Consider the following 24,130-nt stretch of genomic DNA (forward strand, 5'->3'; position numbering starts at 1 on the left):
TTTAAAGGTTTTTTAATGGGACAAGAATAAGTGACGTTTTGCCTTCATATAAACTTGAGCATATAGTAGAAAAAGCTTAAAGATAAACCTCCCCCCTCATCCCACTCCCTCCCTTTCAGTCTTGCTGTCGGAACTCATTCACATGTTTATTTTTTAAGTCTCTGTGTGAGCTCCAGCACCTTCACATGCAAGCTTTGTGTGTTAAATAGCCCTCTTGAGAAAAGATAAAGAGGAACCGTACCCAGAAGCACTTCAAAGCAATCATATTTTCCCTGGCAGTTTAACTTCATTTTTATTTTTTCGGCTGGGGGTGGGCGTTATTAGCCATATTCTTATGGACTTGATAACTTCATGAGGGAATTTAAGTGCCTGACGGAGAGAGATGGAGAGGTATTGAGTTGCATTACATCACCCTCAAGTCTAATCAGCATGCTGTGTTCATTTCAGTGCTCTCAGCTTTTAGATGAGAATCTAAAGGATGACTTCTTTGAAGAAATACAAGAGGAATATGAAGACATTAGACAGGACCACTATGATTCTCTCAAGGTAAAGAGCACTAACAGACCTTCTTAATGTCAAGTGTACTAGTCATTAGTCATTACTAGCTTTTCTTTCATGCCATTTATTTTTAAAACACCAGATAAATCAACTGATATAGTTGCTTGCTCAGAACTGAAGACCTGTCTTTATTTCCCTACGCAGGAAAGGAGATATTTATCACTAGAGCAGGCGAGGAATAAGGGCTTTTACTATGATTGGCTAACTGAATCAAAACCAGGTTAGTTTGCCTTTTAAGAAACCATTTTCTGCCTTATAAGATTACAGAAGATTTATTCTTTTCAGGAGGACTAACTGATTTGAAAACAATCTTGACTTCAGTTAATCTGAGTCAGTGGCGTAGCTTGGATTGTCAGCACCTGGGGCAAGGCAAGTAATTTGCACCCCCTAACCCGTGGATTTGCACCCCCTAACCCGTGGATTTGCGCCCCCTAACCCTAACCCCCAGATGTTGTGCCCGGTGCGGCCGGCCCCTCCTGCACCCCCCACGCTACGCCACTGATCTGAGTATTTCTTCGGATTTTAGCTTTTTGTCACAAAATGTTAAAAATAATTATTTTAAGTTACGGGTGGAAGCCAAATGCCTATGCCACATCCCTGGGATCGTCTGGAGAGTTCTCACTCTCTCCTTACCCTCCCCTTATCCTCCCTCCCTAAGGAGTCACTTGCTGATTTGGATAAGATGGAGAACCCTTTTCCCTTTTCAGCCCATAGGTTATATATTCCCTTCTGGACCATTCTCTGGGGGCCACATGCCAGATGTCTGTAAATTTTACCTTTTGTACAATATGCTAGTTTCTACACACGTCAGTATAACCTTGTGTATCATCCAGCCAGGCAAGCAAGCAAGAGGTATGGTGGGAGTTCAAGGACACATTCCAGCCAGGCAAGAAACACTAGGAGGATGCAGAGTAGGGCCTAGGGAGAGTCCCTGGGATCAGACAGAGAGGCCTGGAGTACCATAAGCAGCTTCCAGGCCCAAGATTCCCTGCCCCTGGGCTAGAAGTTCTATCTATATCTCCTACTGAATTGCAAGACTAGTACGGCTCCTGCATGTTTTGAAGAGTGGATGACTTCCTCAGCTTTGAGATCTAATTGAGCTACTAAGTGCCAGCTTCCCTAAAGGTTTACCATACACTTTTATCAGTAATGGCTGAAAAGGGTAAGTAAAAATTATTAAAATCTGTTTGCATCAGAACATAGTTTTGCTTACGTTAGGCTTATTCATACAGAGAGAGAGCTTGGTAAGGACCATAGCTCAGTGCATGAGCATCTGCTTTTCATATAAGAAGGTCCCAGGTTCAGTTCCCGGCATCTCCCAAGTCAGACTAGGAAACATTCCTTGCCTGAACCTAGGGGAGCTGCTGCCAGTCAGTGTAGGTAGTAGACAAGCTAGATGGCCCAATGGTCTGACTCAGTGTAAGGCAGCTTCTTATGCCCCTAATTAGTTAATGAAACAGAAAGGACAACATGGTTCTAGTTCCTCACAGATGCAATTGGCAGGTAGGTTCTAGATATCACTACAGAATATCTGTAGCAAAGGCAGACGTTTTGAGTCTCTCTTTGTCCAGTTTTTTTCACAGAACATAACTGTATTGAGGGAGCACTTTTGCTAACTCCAGGCTGGAGACCCTTATTTTCTTAAGAAAAGACTTAAGAGAAGAGAAGTATAGTTAATGAAAACTTAGCTGTGTGATACTGACATGATGGTATGACCTGATTTAGGAATAGTACTAGTTTTGGACATACTGTAGAGCCTAGTCTGCATTTTTCCTCCTCAACGCAGATTCAGGGTCCGGGGTGAGTGGTAGCTGTGAGCAGCCTTGCATCAAAGCAAGATTGCCCTTTCAAATATGGACATGTAGAGAGGATTGTATGAGATTTACATTATTTAGCACATTGGAAACGTTCCACGACAGTCTGCAGTTGAGCACTGCCGAATACAGCATGTAAGGGGGGCTACCCAAGTGACCAATGGCTTTATGCTGGCATGATTTTTCAGATAACAATGGCTTATTTCATCTGTTGGAGCAAGTTATTTTCTACAAAATCTCAAGCCATCATAAACAAGTTATTCCATAAAATTAATTGTTTTGCCACCCTTGCTGCAGAGCAGCACAGCGTATGCTTGAATTTTTAGCTGGTATCAATTGGTATGAGGGAGTCAAACTTGAAACCAGTGGTTCTCCTATAACTTGGACTCATTGGATATTCCACACACTCTTATTTCGCCATCCTTCCAAAGAGGCAGACATTTTCTGTAAGCCTGCCTGTCTAGTTCAAGATTGTATTTTAGTTGCCATAGTACTGAGGCTTTAAATACCTGCAGTGGTATGCACTGTGCATCAGATGTGGATGCAGCCCACATAGTATGTTCCAAATTACAAAATCTGCACATTGTGCTTTTTACAGTTAAACCGCTGTTCCTTGGCACTAGAGTCTTTGAAGATTATGATGTGCAGAAGCTGGTGGAATACATTGACTGGAAGCCATTTTTCGATGTCTGGCAGCTCAGAGGCAAATATCCCAACCGGGGATTTCCTAAAATCTTCAACGATAAAACAGTGGGTGAGTAACACAGTAGCATTCTGTGGTGGAGAATCTAAAAGGTTGATGGAGTACAGTGGTACCTCTGGTTAAGAACTTAATTTGTTCCAGAGGTCTGTTCTTAACCTGAAACTGTTCTTAACCTGAAGCACCACTTTAGCTAATGGGGCCTCCCGCTGCTGCCGCCGCACGATTTCTGTTCTCATCCTGAGGTAAAGTTCTTAACCTGAGGTACTATTTCTGGGTTAGCGGAGTCTATACCCTGAAGCGTTTGTAACCCAAAGCGTTTGTAACCCGAGGTACCACTGTAGCTTCAAATTGTGTGAATATGCACAAAGTAGAACCAATAGTACACATGAGCCATGTTAATTAGAGAGAGATTGGTCGGTCATTTTGAAGCTCACTAATGTGCTGGTGCAGTAGGAAAATTGTGACAGCTAATGAAACATCAGCTGTAAACGGACAGGAGCAGGCGAAAGCAAATAATCCACCATCCTACCCATACCCCATTCATCTTAGGGTAGACACATGACAAATCTTCTGGGAGCCACACTGCCGTGGTGGCAAGACAAAAGTGGAGGGCAATGGATGTGACTTTCTATATCCCAACACACGTTGTTCCTTCCGAACAAGCAAAAAGGCTTATTATCCCATCTGGAGGACATGTTCCAGACAGCCTAAAGCACATATAGAGCAGTGAAGGGTGTGGCGTTCAGGTGGAGGCATTGGTCAAAAAGAGTCTTAAGGGCTGCATCAAGGCTTGCAGGCCTCATTTGCTCCCCAGGCCAAAGGTTCCCCACCCTTGGTTTAAAGCAAATAGATTTTATGAAAGGTTTGTGAATAAACAACTCAGGTAGTTGCTTGTGGTGATTATGAATCACTTTCAGAAGACCAGGCATTATTTGACTTAATAAGAAAAAGGCCGCATTTTATTAACGTAGGCATGTGTTGATAGACTAGTGTGTAATAAAATGTTGCAGCCTAGTAGCTTTTATGGAAGACTTGGTTACAATGCTGTTCTGTTTACATTTACTGTGTTTGCAGTAAATTTTTTTTGCTCTGAAACATTTGATGCTAGCCCAGGTTCATACTGTATTTAGTTTTGTCCATGTGTTGTCATTAATAGACTATAACAGTGAAAATAAAGGAAGTGAACTTTATGATATAGCTGCAAAACAATGAAAAATGATTTTTAAGTTAATTTTTTCATATGTGCTTAAGGATTCTTTTTCCTTTATTAGGGGAAGAGGCAAAAAAAGTTTATAATGATGCGCAGAATTTGCTGAAAACTTTGATTATGCAAAACAGATTTAAAGCTAAAGGTCTGGTTGGATTCTGGCCAGCTCGGAGTGTTCAAGATGACATTTATTTATATGCCACAGAAGAGGAAGTGCAGTCTTCAGAACCAATAGCTAAATTCTGTGGGTTAAGGCAACAGGTAGGATGTAAAACTCTTCTACTTAACATCAAAAGTATGTTGACTTGTGTGCCCGAAGTAGTTTTGGAGTTTGTATAGTTCATGTTCATTCAGGTAAACCAGAGGTTGACGTATTTGGACCCAGTGGTAGAAATCTGGGTGATCTGCCAGGATATCTGTAACAGTTTTTGACATCCAGTTTTCTAACAGTATCCACAACTAAAAAGCTCCATGCTAAATTAAGTTACTGGAAAGGAGCACTTGACAGGGGAAATCTGGAGTGGATTTTCGTGTGAAAGGACTTGAGAGTTTGGTTCCTAGTTTTTCTTACTGATCATACATTCTTGGACTGAATATGTGCTCAGAGGCACCCTTTTCTTTAATACTTAGTGCATGTACACCTTCCTGAGCCACTATTTTGCACCTGTATCTGGTTGGTGGACCTTGGGGTTCTCAGTGTGTGTGTGTGTGTGTGTGTGTGTGTGTGTGTTTGCTTTGCTTTGGCTTGTAAGTTAAAGATCTGTTTATAATTCTTTTCAATAAATATTTAAACACCATTAAATTAACTTTTGAATTGGATATAGGATGATGAGTTTGTTATAGTCCATATCGCTGTAAGTGGTATATCATAAACTTTTGATATGTGTTCTATTTTTATATATTTAATTTTGGAAGAAGAATTGTGAGTTTCTGTTTATCTTGTGCAGCCTTTTGGCATTATGCACCATCTTAATATAACCTTCATATATGTTTTCATATATGTTTGAACATATTGGGGGGAGAAATACAACTAGACCTTCATTTATTACTGCAGGCTGAGAAAGACTCTTCTTCTACTGATCCCTATTACTGCTTGTCTGATTTCATATCACCTCTGGAGTCGGGTATACCTGACTATTTGGGTCTTTTCGCTGTGGCATGCTTTGGAGTAGATGAGCTATGCACAGAATATGAGAAGCAGTCTGACGATTACAATATCATAATGGTGAAAGCGCTGGGAGATCGCTTAGCAGAGGTAATTATACTTCTGTTAAGTTTCATGTAACAGTTTTCTAGGAGATCCAGGTGAATTAATTGACAAGAGGGATTAAAGAGCTGACGGGAGGCATGTCCTAGTCCAGCCCCAAGCTGTGCTTTCTTTAGAGTAGATTGAATGGGGAGCTCCCAAGCATTCTGGTCTTCTGTCTGGTGAACAAGTAGAAAGAAGGATGCAGGTAAACAAATCTTCCAATTTCAAATCAGACATCAAATTCACACTGGGATTTCCCCAACAAGGTATGTTGCTGTGAACACGAGAGAATGTGGAAGGGCCTCTTCTTCATTATTATGACTACTAGTTGTTGGTAGACCAATTAAGCTGGTAGCTTTTGTTGCTCTGAGGAAATATTGCTGTACCATAGTCATCCATAATTTTGTGAACTTTCAACATAAACACTCTTAGTTCTCCCTGTTTCTGAAACCTTTCGCCTTACAACTTTTGCACACATTGCCTTCCCTCCTAGTAATTTTGTGGTCTATATTGTCAGTTAAGAGAATTCCCGCTGGATTGTTACAATGACATTTTTTTTTATTATTTGAGCTGGCTGTGTTGTGAGATTTTTTTTAAAAAAATGCCTGGATTTCAGTTTTTGTTTTAAGTTTTTCCTATTTTTTTAAATTTTGATTTGAAGATTGTATTTTTAATTCAGGTTTTTCTAATTTAAAACAATGAAGCAAACATGATAAGCAACTAAAACTAGTTTAATGGACAGAAAACAACCAAATAAGTACACTTTCTTGAAGATTTTTATTTTTTTGCGAGGGAATCATCAGACTTGCCACTTACATGCATCTGAGAGGGCCAAAAAAAGAGCATATTGTTCCAGAGTCCCTATGGAGTCATATTTCTTATAAAAATAGTAATAAATAAAAGTATACCAATTTTCCTGTTTCAGCAGGCTTTTGGAAAATCTAATTTGCTGAGGTAGTTTTTCTATTATCACACTCTCCCAAATATATGAATATCAGGAGGCCAAAGGAGCAGGGTTTGTGTCTTTCCACAGCTTAGCTGTTCTGAATTTTTTAAGGATATGTTAAAAGTGCAGAAATAATGGCCCTGCTTATTTTTATATGAACATTTCAGTATAACTAAGGAGATGTAGGAAAGAACCTGGTTTCTTCAAGGCTCTTGTCTGTAATGAATTGAAGTCATGAGTAAAGTATACTGAAACACATTTAAGTGATAGATAAAAATAACTGTGTGTTAAGTACTTGCTTCTGCTTTGTTCCAAGGCATTTGCCGAGGAGCTGCATGAAAGGGTCCGGAAAGAATTTTGGGCTTACTCTGAGGGTGAACAGCTGGAATTTTCAGACCTGCGTAGGATCAGATATGAAGGGATTCGTCCTGCCCCTGGGTATCCCTGTCAACCTGACCACTTGGAAAAACTCACCATGTGGAGACTTGCAAACATTGCGGAGGCAACAGGTACTTTAGCTGACATCTGATTTTAAACTTACTTTTTTTGTTTTTGTTTTTGTTTTTAAATAACCTTTTACATTTTCTCTTTTTTGGCCTTCCAACACCTCCCTAAGTCTCCTCCTCCCCAGGGTCCTTCCCAAGCAGTCTGATAACTTTGTCACCTTGCCTGTCTTTACTCCATCCTCTTCTGGTTCTGGGAGACCAGGGGGAAGGTGTGATAAGAATTAACTTCTACAGCACCACCTTGTTCGTACTCAGTTGAGGGAACATTAAATAAAACACGGAACCGAGAAAGTAAACTCAAGCCCAGCATCCAGGAGGGACCCAGCGTTTATTAAAACTGTTGCAATAGGACAGCCTTGCCAACCCACTGCTCTGCTGCTAGTTAGAAGGACTCTCACCTGGATTACAAACAGCTGGTGTAGAAGCAAATTCTTACCACAGAAGAGACCTGGTTGCAGTAGGACAGGGACCTCCTGGCGGCTTCAGCAGCCTGCCTCATCTCTGCCTCTTGACCCCTTCCTCTCCAGCCTCTGCTTCTGCCTCTGATCCTGGACTGCTCTCTGCCACAGACTCTCCCTCCTCACTAAACCCTGTTACCTCTTCAGCTTCCGACACCACCTCCTCCCACTCTACTCCCTCTTCTCCCTCTGAACACTCATTGTCATCCCACCACCAATCCCCTGGCTCTGAGCCTTCTTCCCTTTGGGGGGGTTCCCCAACCGGTGCCTCCCACCACTCCTCTGCATCCAGCCAGTCCATGACAATAGCTCATTCACAGAATATACTTTTTTGTAATCAGTATGGTATAACCAAATAATGTTGTATAAGAATGCTGTGGGGCAGCCTCCTCCATCCTGCTGCCTCACAGCTGTTTTGTACTACAACTCCATCAACCCCCAGCTAACAGGCCACTGATCCGTGGCCCTTAAATTGGGTTATTAGCATAAGTACCTATTTCCAAAGCAGTACCTCTTTAAGTGCTTGAAATGATTCACGTTAATTATCTTGTTAACCCTCAGGTGAGGCACGCCAGTGTCGTAACATCCATATTATACATTGGGTAGCATGGGCTAGCGCTGTAGCTTGCCATGCTGTGAGTTCCTCACTGAGGTGGGATTTGAATCAAAGCACATCACACATTCTCCAGCCACAACACACTCTTCTAAGTAATAAACCACAAATGTTTTCCGTTGATGCTTGCAGGTATTCAGCTGACAGAATCCTTAGCCATGCTGCCTGCTTCAGCCGTGTCAGGTCTCTACTTTTCCAACCCTGAATCCAAGTACTTTGCTGTTGGGAAAATATTGAAAGATCAGGTAAGGCCTGAGCACCTGTAGCAGTTGTTTGACATCCTTTCTTGCCTTCCCAGTACTATATATTTCAATCTGATAAGGGCCATTTCTTTTAAATGTGGTGGATGCTGTAAAACCCTTTTTGAAAATAGTTCTTAGATCTGTAAACAAGATCTTTCTGACATGAACTCCCTTAGACCTTTTGTGTCTTTAAAGATTTCTATCCCAAAAGAAGTATCACAAACACTTTTTTTAAAAAGGCCCACACTCTCCAGTTCCTTAGCAGAAAAGGCTTTCAGAGTAACTTACATAAGATGAATTAAAAATACCCAAGATTGTTAAGCCGATGGGCAGGGACTGTCTAAAAGACATGGCAATCTAAAAGGCTTACTATGGTCTAAAAAGCGGGTTGAGAAGGGAAGAAGAAACTCTCAAAATTACATAGCAATACTTATAAATACCATCTGGAATAGAAACAGTTCAGGGCATGGCGGAGCCAAGTGGATTTGGTCTCTTGGCAAAGCTGATGAGTTGCCCTCTATTCCATTTCAGCCTCTGCAGACACATATTACACAGGACTGTAGTCACACCAACTAGCCCTGGACCTGTTGTTTCGCTGGAATGAACCAACAAACACATTTAAAAGGCCATAGATTGTTTAATGAGCCAACGGCCTGGTTACAGAGACATTTTTTCCCTGGCACCTAAAGATATGTAATGAAGGCGCCAGGGAAGCCTTCCTGGGGAGAGCATTCCACAGATGGAAAGCCGCTGCAGAAAAGGCCGTAATTGTGCTGCCGCCTTGCGTGGAGAGACCTCTCATGGAGGAGGCACACAAAGAAGGGCCTCAGATGATGATTGCAGAGTCCAAGTCAGTTTATTTGGGGAGAAGCAGATACATTGGGATCATTTTTTTAATGTCCAATTTGGATCTGCAGTTTTTGACATTCTAATTTGAACATTTTGTGTTTGATGCAGTAGTTTGGAAGTCTTTGTAGTTTGTCTAGTTTTTTGTCTTATTTTGTGTGTTTTTATACTTTATATGTAGAAATGCATTTTTTAAAAAATAAAAAAGGATGCAAGTGTAGAGAGCAGAGGTGGTGAAGACTTAATTTCTCAGATACTTTGATTGCACAGAGAAGTTGAAGCCTCAGCTGTTAAAATGCTAAATTATCCCTCTCTTGGTTCATTCTGCAGGTTGAAGATTATGCCTTAAGGAAAAAGATGCCTGTGGCAGACGTAGAAAAATGGCTGGGGCCCATTCTTGGATATGATCCAGAATAACTGTATGTGCATTGAGGGTGGGGTTAGGGCTTTTGTCTTGAAAGATACAAATGAGAAGAAAAGGCGAAGCTTAGGACTCACACACAAGAAACAGGTACTATATGGAGGCAACCACCTCATCCCCGCCCCCAACAAGCCACAGTGTCTGCCACAGCAAAAGCTAAAAAATCTTGGCAATGGAGTCAATCTTTTTGGTCACCATAGAAAGTCAATTAAAATGCCCAACATGTGGTGACCATTTAATGTACAGATACAGGTTCACATGGATCATGTTTCTAATTAAAAGGTCCTCCCACTTGATTTTGGGGGCTTGATATAAAAGAGATAAATATATACATGAAATGCTCCTGACTTGCTAAGATGTTGGGGCTTTTAATCAGAAAAGTTTAGTATTTAAATGTGCTGTTAGAGGAGCACTAATGAAACGCTACACAGAGCCCATAACCCATAATTATCTCCCTGTGCGAATATTGTTACTGGGTTGAGCGCAGCCATTATTATTTATTTGTAGCCATAAAAAAATTATGTTAAGACAAATATTTGCACTGATATGTCCCACTGCCCAGGAATATGAATATAATCACAGGACACTGATCTTTGATTGGACTGTGTGTATATATAATGGCAAATAGAGTCAGAAATCTGACAGAGATTACAAGTGCCTTGATTCTGATTTCCACAGTAATTTCTCTTTTCAGCCTTTGTCTTTCTAAATAAGCTTACCCGATTGTTCACTGTAGCTCAACTATTTGGTAGACTCAGGAAAATCATGTAATTCTTTGAATTTTTAAATTTCTACTTATATTCACAGGTAGTTAAGCTTTCTGTTCTGTTACTACTGGGGAAAGTCTCTTTGCCTGTCTTTTTTGTTATATACCAACATTTGCCACCGTATTAGGCTCTAAGTCTTTAGGTGTTTACTTCTTAAAGTGTGGTACCACACTAGCTTACCCGCTGCCATAATAAGGTCGGTCACTTGAAATCTCCACTGAAATTCCCCACCCAATTACATTTTTGAAGACCTGTGCAATTCTTTGAATTTTCCCAGTTTGAGAGATTAGACTTCCACAATAGAATTTCATGCATTTTATCTTGTAGCATGAGAATAGCACTCTTATTCAAAGAAGCATAAATATCATTTATAAACAGGTTTTGATAGGTTCTGCTCAGGGCCTCAATAAAGTGAAAGTAAACAGTTTACATTTCTTAAGCTACAAAGAAGTGTCTAATTTTGTTATACTTGACAAGATCCTGTCCCAGGACCAATAGATTAGAGCTGACTCCAGAAAACAAGGTAAAAAACAGGACTAAGTTTGACATTCTTGAAAGGTCAGGTGTATCCTTTCAAGAACAGTTGAAATGTGATGGACAATTCTTAACAGGTTCTTCTTGATGAGTGGACATATGGATATGTCCCCAATGGTTCAGACTGCCAGTCAGTGTTTGATGTGCCGAGCTGAAATAAGTGTATTCAGTACTGCTTGAGGAAAAGTTGTTTGAGTACCCTGGTTCTATTATCAAGTATCATGGAAGCTGCTGCAGCATGGCTTCTTTCCATACTCCTTGAATAACTTAGATAGCCCCAGGGCTTTCAGCCTTCCGGGTGCTACTGCATTAAAACTTCTGTTGTCTCTGACCATTGGTCATACTGTTTGGGATAGACGGGAGTTGCAATCCAACAACATCTGGAGGACTAGGATGTTCCTCACCGCTGCACTAGAGCATTGCCCCTGTTTCCATGCTGGAATGGAAAGCTGTGTTACTGTGATTCCCGCCCCCCATGATCTTGGACTTCTGATTTTACCCAAAGCAGCAGGTGATCCCCTTTACAAAATCCTTGCCTATAACATGACTGAGAGTCAGATAAGGCTATCAGGAGGGCAATTTCCACAGAGGAAACAGAACTATATCTCGGGGTGGATTTCTTTTGACTACAGAAGGACAAGTTCACAAAAGGATCAATGTTATACTAGCTGCATAGATAAGACAGTGACCTGGTTTGCACGCCAGTGTCACATTAAGCCAAAACATGGCTTAGCGCAAATACACAGGCTTCCAAAGAAGAGACTTTGGCCATTTTTCTTGTCCTCAGTAGTCCTACAACTGCACTGAGCTACACCATCGTTTACCTCAGTGTGTCAGGGGATCATCGTTTTGCTCTCCTGGACCAATCACTAGCCATGAACTATTAAGACAAACCTGGATTTGGACAACATGCCAAACCATGACTTAGCTCAATGGAGCAGCAGGATAGCAAATAAGAAAGCCACGATGATCTAATCTAATGCTTGTGTGTTCACACTAAGCCATAGTCTGGCTCTTTGAGATGTGAACCAGGCCTGCGAATGGAAAATCTGCTGCTTGCTTCCTGAAAGTTTGTTTTTCAGTTACCTAGTCCAGCAAAGCTGCCTTTAGGCATTGATGCATCTGCAGTGCAACTTGCTTAGCAGCTGATGTCGATAAAAACAAGAACTTTGATTATTAAACTGCCAAACAATAGAACAGATTCAGAGCATTGTGAAGCACAGCAGGAAATATGAAAATGGATGTTTAAATAGTCAAAGCTTGTGTGCGTGCTTTATGTAACAGTACATTATTCTGACTTTCATAATGGTTTGTATTATAAATGCATATTGAGACTGAGTTTCAAAAGTTTGCCATTAAATTTTGATTCAGTCAAAGATAGCCTTGTCCATTTTTGTTTCTATTTTATTAAATGAATGTAAGTAGAACCACAATCTTCAGGGATAAGACTGAAAGAAAAAGCAACAAGAGTTATTTATGATGGATGGAGGGGGGGGGGCTGGAATTCCAGCCTTAACTTCCAAAAGAAACTGTATCATCGCCAGCCATTGCTTCTAATCAACCCATGGAGCCTCTGGCTGTGAGCTCCCTTTGGTCTTAGGCCTGCCAGAGTTTCCCACTCTGACTAAGGGGCATCTTCCAAGAGGGTGAGTACTGTAATCTTTGGGTGAATGGTGGTATGATTTTTTTTATTGTTGTTGTTGTTGATACCGAAGTGTTATGCCAAACTTCCATCCAAATGCCTTTAGCGACAGGGTCAGCATCAGCAAGGGGCTATCCTTATCCTTGCTCCTTTGGCTCTTTAGGTCCCCTTCTAGATCTCAAGAAACTTCAAGAGTTCAAAAACCCTTCTGTTAAATCTGTATCCATCTATAAAACCAGCTATGCCAGTTTGGAGTCTTGTGTTCTCAATAAGGAGGCCAGTGACTTACATGGTGTCTGCGATGATCCATGTTTTCTTCTTATGCATATACAGTGGTACCTTGGGTTAAGTACTTAATTTGTTCCGCAGGTCCGTTCTTAACCTGAAACTGTTCTTAACCTGAAGCACCACTTTAGCTAATGGGGCCTCCCGCTGCCGCCACGCCACCGGAGCATGATTTCTGTTCTCATCCTGAAGCAAAGTTCTTAACCCGAGGTACTATTTCTGGGTTAGCAGAGTCTGTAACCTGAAGCGTCTGTAACCCAAGGTACCACTGTAGACAGTGTTGTACTGTAACCCAGCCAAATGATCTGACTTTGAACTATCGTGGGACATTTTCCTTTCCTGTTTCCTTCTGCTAGAGAAAAGGCTGCATCCCTTGTCCTTTCAGTAGGTATTTCCATCACCGACCAATGCAGCACTCCAACTTCGCCCACCCCTTTCACCATAAAGTATTGTGCATTGGTTGTGCAAGGTAAAGGTAAAGGACCCTTGGACAGTTAAGTCCAGTCAAAGGCGACTATGGTGTTGTGGCGCTCATCTCGCTTTCAGGCCAAGGGAGCTGGCGTTTGTCCACAGACAGCTTTCTGGGTCATGTGGCCAGCATGACTAAGCCGCTTCTGGCGCAACGGAACACCGAAACCAGAGCAGTGCACGGAAACACCATTTACCTTCCCGCTGCAGCGGTACCTATTTATCTACTTGCACTGGCATGCTTTTGAACTGCTAGGTTGGCAGGAGCTGGGACTGAGCAATGGGAGCTCACCCCATCACGGGAATTCGAACCGCCAACCTTCCGATCTGCAAGCCCAAGAGGCTCAGTGGTTTAGGCCACAGCGCCACCCGCGTCCCTATTGGTTGTGCACACAAGAGCTGGCATTTGGCAGGCTTCCACTTCCTGTTTTCCTAAGGACAGTTGCATTTACCAAGTCATGCATATGTGGGACTACACAGAGGCCTCAAGGAAAAATAGCAGGTTGCTTACATGTAACTGATGTTCTTTGAGAGATCACCTATGAAGTCGCACAACCTGAAGATGGTTCTGTAGACAGATATTTTGAGATCTTTTATCCAGAGTCGTTGCACATGAAGATTGCACAGTAACTTCAGTTACCTGAATTATTTCGAGGAATTAGCAAGGACCACCGATGTGGGTTTGAAGAGAAAAATGCTTATTTACAGAACTAAAATTTGAATGTGTAATTGCTTTGTGGTTTGAGTAAACAAGTGCTTGGAACAGCTTGGGTGAGGATCCATAAAGATTTTAGAAAGTGGTTTCTTGGGGACAAACCATAAAGGACTTACAAGGTGGTTTAAAGTAAGTTCACCTGAGAGAAAAAAATGTAATTATATTGAGGCAGAGGCTAGAGGGAAGTTTACTTCAAACTAAAATTTGTAGACGTAGAGCAGTACAATTTCCCCACCACTGTATGACTGAGCATTTTCAGGGTGCAAAGGTAAGGATCATGAGCCCATCAAGACAGCATGTCATATTTAGCTCATGGCAGCTGATAAATTGATCAGGTGCTGAGTTAGGTATTAGCATATATCTCAACCCCAAGATAAACAAGTAGTCTCATTCTGATGAGGGCAGCCAGGGTACACCCAGGTTTGCTTTCTCTGTTGTGCTTGGAAAGAATCTGCACTCATGGGAGTTGTGTTGCCTGCTGGTTGAACGTTCAAGGGCATTCACAGAGTGCCAGCTGAAGTGAGTCCTTTGGTAACAGCGTGGCTGCAAAGATTACCACAAAGCATCACTTAGAGGTTGTCCCTTCCCACATTTGTCCCTCCCCTATGTAACTTTAATTTGGGCACTAATAAAGAGTATTACAGAGTTTTGCCCTTGCAAGTCTACCACTAGCTCCTTCCTGCTGACCTTGGCTTACCCTGTTCCCTAGGGAAGCATATGTACCTGGCAAGTGGCAGTAAGTCTACTACTTCCTGGGGATCAAGAGGTTCCCAGAAATCACATTGTTCCAGCTGCTTTCGCCCACTTTCTTGATCATCCTGCTAGCTGGTTGCCACTGCAGCCTCCCACTCCTCTGGAGACTTCCCCAGTGCTCTCTTTTCACATGCTTGCTGGCTTGTGAATGCTTTATGCCATTAAGCTGAATTTCAGTGTGTCTTGTACAAACCTCTGCGGTGTCTGTCGGTGTTTTATCTCCCTGCGAATTAAACCAAAATTCCTCTCCGTGTGTGCTTTAATACAGGAAATGATTCATTTCAGCAGACGCCATGTGCAGCATCTGTTGGATACTGCATTGCTAATGCTGAAGTTTGTTTTGAGCTGCAAAGTACTTGAGTAGCCTAATGCTGCTATTCAGTTGTGTGTGTTTTTTGAGAAAGCATGAACCTGATCTAGTCGACACCCTTTATGCACTTATGTGTCAGTTGTGACCTTGTGAGAAAATCCATCAGCTATTTAGGGGGAAGGCTGGTTGGCAGCAAGCACTGAGATAGATGTCTCATTGATCATGGGGCTCATTTAACAAACTGCGCTTTAGATACATGTTGGTACAAATTGTACTCTAGTTATTATAAATTATGCTGCCTTTTTACTAGCACTTTTCAGGACTGCTTGTGCTAAGTGGTTTGGAATTCAGGATGTAACTTGTCTCAAAGGTCTAGTTTTGAATTAGGTGGTACACCATTGTCTGGACTGCCTCACACTACAAGTTGAGATGCACATAATTCAATGCACTTGCCCTTTAAAAAGAAATCCTCCAGATGCTATAGGGGCTCTGTATGAGAACCTTTCTCCCTGACTATTTTCTTTTATTATCTGTGGGAACTCTGTTGCTTGTTGGGAGGATTATTGAGACCAGGTACAGCTTTACTGGTTTAATGAGAACTAATCCTAAAGTGGCAAGCTTTTAAATCCTATAAAAGTCTTTGCAACCATTATTCTGTTCTAGATGGGTTTCATTCCATCATAGGTGAAAAAGAGAATTCCCCCCTCCCCCGCATTTTTCACAGTGGTTGTCAGAAACATGGGCTTTGCATTTGGATAACCTGCATAAAAGATCATAGCTCCAAAAGGCACTTGTCCAAGCCTCATTCATCCAAGGGCTAAGACTGACTTAACCACTCTCTTTGCCCTTAGGTCAAAGTTACAATATTGTTGCACACCATCCCAAACTCTGAGCCGTACGGGATTTCAGGGGTTCCAAGTGCTTACCCAGGGTTCATGTTTCCTTCAGAATGAGGCATGGCAAAGACTGCGGTGGCTTTATCATTTATGGTTTATATCTACAACCTGAACCTACGATGGAGGGTTTTACAGCATTAACATCCCAAGAGGGTCTTGCATTCCCCAGAGCCGCAGCCTTGGAGTCAAGCAGAAATCAAACATCGCTCTATCTTCCCAGCTTGTTGCTTCACTTCAAGCTCACATCACTCCAAAAACACTCTGCTCTCCGCTTTGTCTTTCTAATTACCTGTAAATTACCCATTTGCTATCTCCTACAGAGCCCCTTCATTTGTTCCCTTAATGACCCATTACCTCACTAGGAAGCTAGCCTGGCTAGTCCAAGAATTAGAAGAAAACCCAGGCATTCAGCCTAACCCTCCCCAAAAGCTGATAACAATATCAGGAAGGTGACAGGGGTTTGGACTGCAATCCTATACAAACCTACCCACCTTGTTTAATATTGATATGAAGACTTATATGAAGAGTTGTAAAGGTATCATCAATATGCAGTCTGTCTGTCTGTCTGTCTGTCTGTCTGTCCCTCCCTCTCTCTGTTTCATTACTATCAAGAGATGGAGTTCAAATCTTTAACAAGTGGTTACATGCAGTAATGGGCTTAATGTGGACCAATAAATGGAAATTGAATCCAAGCAAGATGAATTTGTTGTGTGTGAACAATTCTCATATATAGGAATTGGTAAAACTCCCTGTTCTTGACAGGATTTCACTCCCCTTGGAGGAGCAAGTGAATAGTTGGGTATTCCTGAAACCATCATGGTCACTAGAGGCTCAGGTAGACTTGGTGGCTAGGAGTTCCCATGTGTGGCTTTGGCTGATGCACCAACTATGGCTTTTCCTGAATGGGGATAGCCTGGCTACTGTTACCCATTCCCAGGTAACCTACAGGTTAGACTATTGGGATGCGCTCTATGTGGGGTTGCATTTGAAGACATTCCAGAGTTCACAGCTAGTGCAAAATGCAGCAGCAAGTGTAGTATTTGAAACACCTGCAAATGACAGAGGTTGCCCCATTGGTTGTTTGTATCAGTAGTCAACACAATGGATTGAGTAATCTGCAGCTGTCAGTATTGGGCAAATAGCATGCCATTCTTCTTAGCCAAGTAATGCCTAATAAAAAGGAAGAGATGGGGCCAAAGTAGAGCTTGAACATGCAAGGAGTGAAAGCTTCCCTCCTGAGACTAATAGTACCAGCGGTGGTCATCAGGACTATGGCAGAGGAAAGTCTTAACTCCTGCCCTGCCTGCTGCAACCCCAATCTTGCTTGGGCTCTGCCACAGTCATTCCTTCAATGCAACTGACATCACATCTAGTTTGATTCTTTTGCCTCCATGGTGCCGCTGAACATCACATCTACAGTTCTGTGTAATGATAGCCAAAGGATGAAGCACATATAAATATCTCCCCCTTGTACGTAACCCTTTTCCTGGCAGAAAATACCACCCTAACATGTCTGCCGCAGATGTAATTTTTCAGCTAATGGCTTGATGCAATCTTTTCAAAGCATCCAAGAAAAATTAAGAGTAATCACCTCACAAAAATTAGCAGCACAGCTATTGATTTGGGCTGCAGCCTGATTGATGAAGGTGTAGCAGCCTCCTGATTCAACACATAACAAGTATTTCAGCATAAAGGGAGTGGCTTTTCTTTCTGAACGCAAACACAACAGCCAGACTTTCAAGCTTACATATTGTCGTTTTTCTGTTAACTATTTACTGGATTCTAAGCAAAAGCCATCCAATTAGAAAGTCATAGAATTTTCCAATTTTTTTATTAAAAAAAAAAAGCTTTTGAGTTTGGGGGTATTGTCATGACGTTCCATGATTTACATAATAGTTCATCGCTAGCTCTGTTGCAATTATGCACACTTCTTATTTCCCATTAGTGGTGAGATTCCCCCCCCCCCAAATCATCTTTATGTATTAGGCTGGCACTGCACATTACACAGTCAGGTCACACTTCCCAGCCTCCAGCAGCCTCTTCTCCAATGCAAAGTCATACTGGAAGAGAATTATTTTCAGGGCGGAAATGGCTGGTGGGACTTAAGACCCGTCATGTAGCCACCACTTCCCCCTGCTACTCTTCTCATGACCCAACCCCAGTTGTTTTTCCACCGGTTGTGGGTATAGCTCCTGCATGTCTCCAAATAATTGGGGAAAAATTCTGGTTGGGGGGAAAATGCAATGCTATTCTCCTTCCAATGGTGAATTTTAGAATTCACAATACTGTAATAATGTATATTATAACCACTTTGTATAAGACTAGTTAATAGAATTTAGAGTGCTTTCCCCAGCAAGGTAGCTCAAAACGTCATGTGACAGGTTGTTATCTGAAGTGCTTTTTACATATGAATGCTGCAGAAAATCTATGCAACAGTGGCAGCAAATAACTTGTGACAGAATTCTATGTTTCTGTGTGGAGTCCTTCCCAAGATTTGGTCTCGAAATCTTAGCTCATTTCACTTTTTCTGAAACACGCATATGCCCACTTCAAAATATTGCATTCAGTCCATCAGGGAGGAAAATTAGAATTCTAGCCCCAGGCAGATTTTGACATCTGATGCTCTCCTTTGCCTTGAAGAAGTCATTCTGCTTTTCATTCTATTTCCCCAGCTGTTTCATACTAATCAAACTTTGCCCATTTGTGTTTAGATCACACCCCACTCTAGTCCACTTTGTGGAACGTGAAAATGCTTCACAAAAGATGTGCCCTTCACCTATTTTATTTCCTTCACCCCTTTAATAATGAGAATAGCTAATATTTCCCTAGCCTCTCTTGGATTTTCTATGGTAGCTAGTAATACCTACCAATCTCTTGTCTGGTGCAAGGTGTGTCAGAAAACAGCTGTATGCATAAATTGGCATAAGTCACATGTGATTCTGTCCCCCCCCCCCCATGAAGAACAAACTTGCTTTGTTGCATTATGCTAGACGTTTTAAACATTGAGATGTTACACTTTCTTATTTAAGTGACTAGAAAACCTTATAATTTAATGGTCCCTAGAGACCGAAGCCGTGGCAAAAATCAGATTTTTATGGTGTAATGTCAAGTCAACATATGTTAATAAGAGTATAATTAGCTTAGCACTCCTACTGAATGTTAAATGCATCAAATGCAAAATGAGCACCTGTGAAGAGGAAAAAATGCATTTATGCCACCGAGACATTCAATAGTACTGTCTTGGGTTTAACCTCTTGTGCAAAGGTCTGTGTTGAAATTTTCTGTATATGAAAGGGCTAAGCAACAGCATGAAGAGGGCTGAACTGTCACTACAGGGAAATCAATAAAGCCAGATAAATAAAAGTCAGTGAACTGGATTTACTGGCAGAGTGCAGTAAACATTCTAACAGGTTCGATTGTGTATTTCCCTTGACAAAATTGTAGCACACATCATGTTACATTTATGAATAAAATGCAAGAGTCTATTAATATGAATTATTTAAAACCGATTGCCCAATTAGATATTGTTACCAAGGAGCTCAGTTCACGTGAACGCTGCAGATCCCCTGGAACGATGTGCCTTTTCTAAGTGTGTTCTGTGCAATGAGCACAGGGCCATTGTAAGGCAGAAAAGCGACGTTGGTTTCAGCTGTCTATTGTCACACGGCAGGGTTGTGCATGTGACTAAATCTTCACATGGACTACCATACAAGTACAAGTCTCATAGGCCCCAGAACCTTTGCCATATAACAACATCTAATGCAAGTGGGCACCCTTAGATAAACATTAGTTTGTACAGAAGGTTTTCCTGTGCAAGTACCTTCCACTGATAATTAGGTTATGCACCCTTTTGTATTCCCTGAGCAAATACCTCCACCTTTCCTGCAGTCACCTGAAAGCATGCTCCAATGGGCTCAGGAGCATGATGCCATCATGTAGTGGAAAAACTATATTGCAATACCTGCTTACACTCCCCTGCATCTTCTGTCAATGGATTTCGTTTCTGTCCAGTGCTTTCCTTAATGAGCTCTCTATTTGTGGGCATATACTTATGCCCACAAGGAACTTATTACCTGTAATTGGACACCTCATAGATCTCCAAACCATTCAGCTTTTTGGAATCATCCAGGAAGCTGCTCACCAACTTCGTGGGTTCCTGCAGGAGCAAGACTTCTTCAACCTTCATAGATCCCCTTCCCTTGCCTCCTCTTCCCATCTCCCTGAATATCAGTGGTGTTTGTTATTTTCCTTGAAAGTCCGGACTAAAGGAAATGTTGGGTTTTTTGGAACTTTATCTGAATTGTTTTTAAGGAATCAAGTGTGAGAGCTCGACTTGGCTCAAGAACCATCTTATCCTCACTGAATCTGTTTGATGTTCTTCAAGAAAGCAGAGGCAATATGCAAGCTGTCTCTGTTTATCCAAAAAGGACCGATCATCTGCTTTTTGAATCATTGCCAGAAAACCCAGAGCCAGCTGCAACTGCTACTGCAGGACACGGTTAAACTCAGGAGATCGCTTGCCTTTGCCCTCCCTTCTTTAAGACAGGTACGGTAATTATTAGCATCTTACTTCTATCTCCTATCTTCACCTGTACTTGGCCAGACTGCTTGTATACAATATTAAAATTTTAAAGCCTTGTTATGCCTCATTCAGTTCACCAGAGAAAGCTAAGGTATTATATTCCCTTTTTATTTTGAGCTGTATGCATAAATACAAATTTAAGAAGGATGCGTCAACATGCTTCAAATACCTTTGATATTATTCTGCTGAATAATATACTGAATAATAGCTGGCTGGAAGAGCATTTCATAATTAATTTTTCAAAATCAAGGTTATGAAGCATGGATATTTAAAAAATGTATGGTGAAAATCAGTTGCCCTAAAGTGTATTGCTTTTGCATGCTATACACTTCATGTGCATAGATAAATACAATATATAAGTATTTACATGCTCTGTTGGGATTTTGTATCTTTTCACTATATATCCTGGTGTGTGCTGAAAACCACAGACAAAACAACTTCAAGTCAGAAAGGAACTCTGGTTAATTAGGGCGATTTGTTTTCCACTGAGGTGTGAACAAAATTCTACTGAGTCTGATTGTCTGAAAGACCCTAATTCCATTTAAATTAGAGATAATCAATGGAAAGTATCATTCAGTAGGGAAAAACCCAATCTATTTCGGTTGACAAGGTAATTACTGAGGTTATATAATCCCCATCTTCCATTAAATTGTGTTTCTTTTTTCCTGTTGGGTATAATCCTCATTGATTTTCCTGCTTTTTCCGCTTTGGAGCTAGAATTTGTTGTAGCTCTGTTCATTGCTATACAAGTATACAGGAGTGTCAAACCATCCTCAGTAAAGTACTGTACAATGCGATTTCTGCCCAGTACAAAAAGTGGATTATGTAAGCAGTAGCCATAGTAATGTATGCCTGTAAAAAACGTCAACAATTGTAATCTGACATACAGCTCTTCTTAGTAGGTCATAAAGTGGGAATGTGATAAATTTGCTGTATAGTATCTATGGCTAAGACTCAGGACAGAGTTATGCACATCAGACTCACTGGTTAGCTATAATTCACATATTTGTACACTGGATTGTACCAACAAATATTGCATAGCAAATGTAGCACATTTCCATTTGCTACCCTATTAAGAGGAGCTGTTGTCTCAAACAAAAACTGGTACTAGTTTCTATGCGCATGTAGCAATATTTTAATTGGTGGCCCCATCAGCATATAAAATACTAGTGCAGCAAATAAAGTAGAACAGGCATAGGCAAACTCCGGCCCTCCAGATGTTTTGGAACTACAATTCCCATCATCCCTAGCTAACAGGACCAGTGGTAGAAGTAGAAGTACCAGGGAATCTATATTTGTGTGCTTATAATGGTATAAAAGGAATGCGGGTGGCGCTGTGGGTTAAACCACAGAGCCTAGGGCTTGCCAATCAGAAGGTCGGTGGTTCAAATCCCCGCGACGGGGTGAGTTCCTATTGCTCGGTCCCAGCTCCTGCCAACCTAGCAGTTCGAAAGCACGTCAAGGTGCAAGTAGATAAATAGGTACTGCTTCGGCGGGAAGGTAAACGGCATTTTCATGTGCTGCTCTGGTTGGCAAGAAGCGGCTTAGTCATGTTGGCCACATGACCTGGAAGCTGTCGGCCAATAAAGCGAGATGAGCGCCGCAACCCGAGTCGTCCGCGACTGGCCTTAATGGTCCCTTAATGGTATAAAAGCAACAACAATTTATATAATTCATTTCAATTTGTTTTATACAAATTATCTTGATAATTTTCAGTGCACCTTGTAAAGGTCAGTATTCTCATGTATGTATCTCTGTTTGGGCATTATCCTGAGGTATTAAAATGGTATCATGTTGGTGCTGTTATTGGAACCCACTAATTACTGAAGTCATAAACTTTTTTATAGCTTGTGAAATATACATTTCTCATTCAATAACATCTTAACCAAGATAGACTAGATGATCCTTGGAGCCCCTTCCAACTCTACAATTCTGTGATTCCAAGCACACTCACCTGAGAAACCCAGGTTAACTTTGGGTGAGTAGCACTCACGGGTGACTGTCTGAAATATCTAGCAAGAATCACCCAGTGTCAATTTAGAATGAGTTTGAGAAGAAGCTGGTTGCTTGGGTACCTTTTTTTTTTGTCTCCTCCTGCTTGCATATGGGTAAATTTCACAAAAACAATCCTGTGTGCAAACTGCAAACCTTGATAATGCAAAAGAAAAGCTGCCCAATTTGTACCTGAATACTGTCATTTTGGGTTGCTCAAGGCGGAAATCCTAAACACATTTACTAGAAAAAAAAGACCCATTGCATAAGTGGGACTTACTTCTGAGTAACTATGATTTGGATTGAAGTGCAAGTTATTAATGTTTTAAACGTCAAGGCATTATGATCATTCTATAAATATTTATTTGGAGAAAATGAGGAATAAAATATGCCATTTATATTAAAATATGTGATACTGTCAAACATTTAATGTAGTATTAGCACAGAGATTCCCTATATGCACACCACTTGCATAAGTCATTAAGAATTTACATTTTGCTAGCCACAGCCTTATAGAGTAAAACCAATAATCCATCTCATTAAGGCTTGTCAGTCCTCTCTGGCAGTTGCTGTCATGTAGCATTCTTTCCTAGTCCTATAGCCAAAGACCCTCTTGAGCTAATGATAGCAGAGATAGGTGCTGTTGTAAATAGAAAACATGTGTTCTATCAATGACTACAGCTCTCTTAACTCAGTGCAAAGGAGGAGGAAAAGGTCACCCTTGATTTTCAAAGGTCAGATGGAGTACATCAAACAAGGGGGACAGAAGCATACAATATTGTATATGGAGAATATCCAAATATTTTAGTGATTTTCTGAACCCTAAAGTGAAAAAACTTTTTTTAAAGTGTAAGCCATCATGTATGGAAAGTCTGAACATGTGGCAGCAGTGACCCTTAAAAACAAAAATATGTTTTAAAATACTGATTTTTTTCCTGGTCATTAAAACACACATAGATATTCCATTTGAGCTGCCATAATAAAATCCTTTTATTATGAAACGCTTACTGAAGAGTGTCTTAACCCCAGTAGCAAGTTCCATTCTGTCACTAGACATCGGAAATATATACTATCTACTTTTCTTCTCCACTCACCTCTCCTTCATCAAACTTCAGGGGAGAGGGATCACTTCAGGATGGGCAAAATGAGTGGAAAAGAATGGAAGCCTAAAGAAACTTCCAACCAGAGAAAGTGCTTAAAGGCTGAAAGTCCATTTAAATCAATGGGACTTCTTCCGTTAGGGTCAAATTCAAGAACAATTATTACTTTTCTCTTGACTGGAATCAAAGGTTTCCCATAATTCCATAAGACATAAAATGATGGTAACTGATACATACAGTGCTCAAAACATACATGAAGGTTCATATTACCTTTATTTCAAGGCATGTTTGTAAAGCCATAGTTGTACAGACTGATCCATTTGAGGCTGGCACAGTCACCTTAATGCTAAGATGACTTTGCTAAGAAGAGTTCCCAAAGTGGCTTGAGTGGCAGTTCATAAACCAGATAACTTGGGTCATGTATGAATTTTGCATGTCCGGTATTATTTTGGTTGGAGGGAAGCAACTGAATGATCTTGTGACTTTTGATTCAGGCAACATCTTCTTTGTCCGCCATTTATTT

General features: G+C 41.1%; 1 protein-coding gene across 4 annotated transcripts in view; it reads left to right on the forward strand.

Moving 5' to 3' along the window:
* The window catches only part of MTR (5-methyltetrahydrofolate-homocysteine methyltransferase), a 56,355-nt gene extending 44,115 nt beyond the window's left edge, over positions 1-12,240 (forward strand). For all 4 annotated transcript variants that reach the window (XM_083732196.1, XM_083732197.1, XM_083732198.1 and 1 more), the window contains 8 exons: positions 448-546; positions 703-778; positions 2,971-3,126; positions 4,347-4,543; positions 5,337-5,537; positions 6,794-6,986; positions 8,187-8,299; positions 9,473-12,240. In XM_083732196.1, the coding sequence (XP_083588322.1) occupies positions 448-546; positions 703-778; positions 2,971-3,126; positions 4,347-4,543; positions 5,337-5,537; positions 6,794-6,986; positions 8,187-8,299; positions 9,473-9,559 (1,122 nt within the window). In that variant the 3' untranslated portion in view covers positions 9,560-12,240. The remainder of the gene's footprint in view (positions 1-447; positions 547-702; positions 779-2,970; positions 3,127-4,346; positions 4,544-5,336; positions 5,538-6,793; positions 6,987-8,186; positions 8,300-9,472) is intronic.
* The last annotated feature ends 11,890 nt before the right edge of the window (positions 12,241-24,130 follow it).

This window comes from Podarcis gaigeae, assembly GCF_964106915.1.
Source record: "Podarcis gaigeae genome assembly, chromosome: 3".
Taxonomy (NCBI): Eukaryota; Metazoa; Chordata; class Lepidosauria; order Squamata; family Lacertidae; genus Podarcis; species Podarcis gaigeae.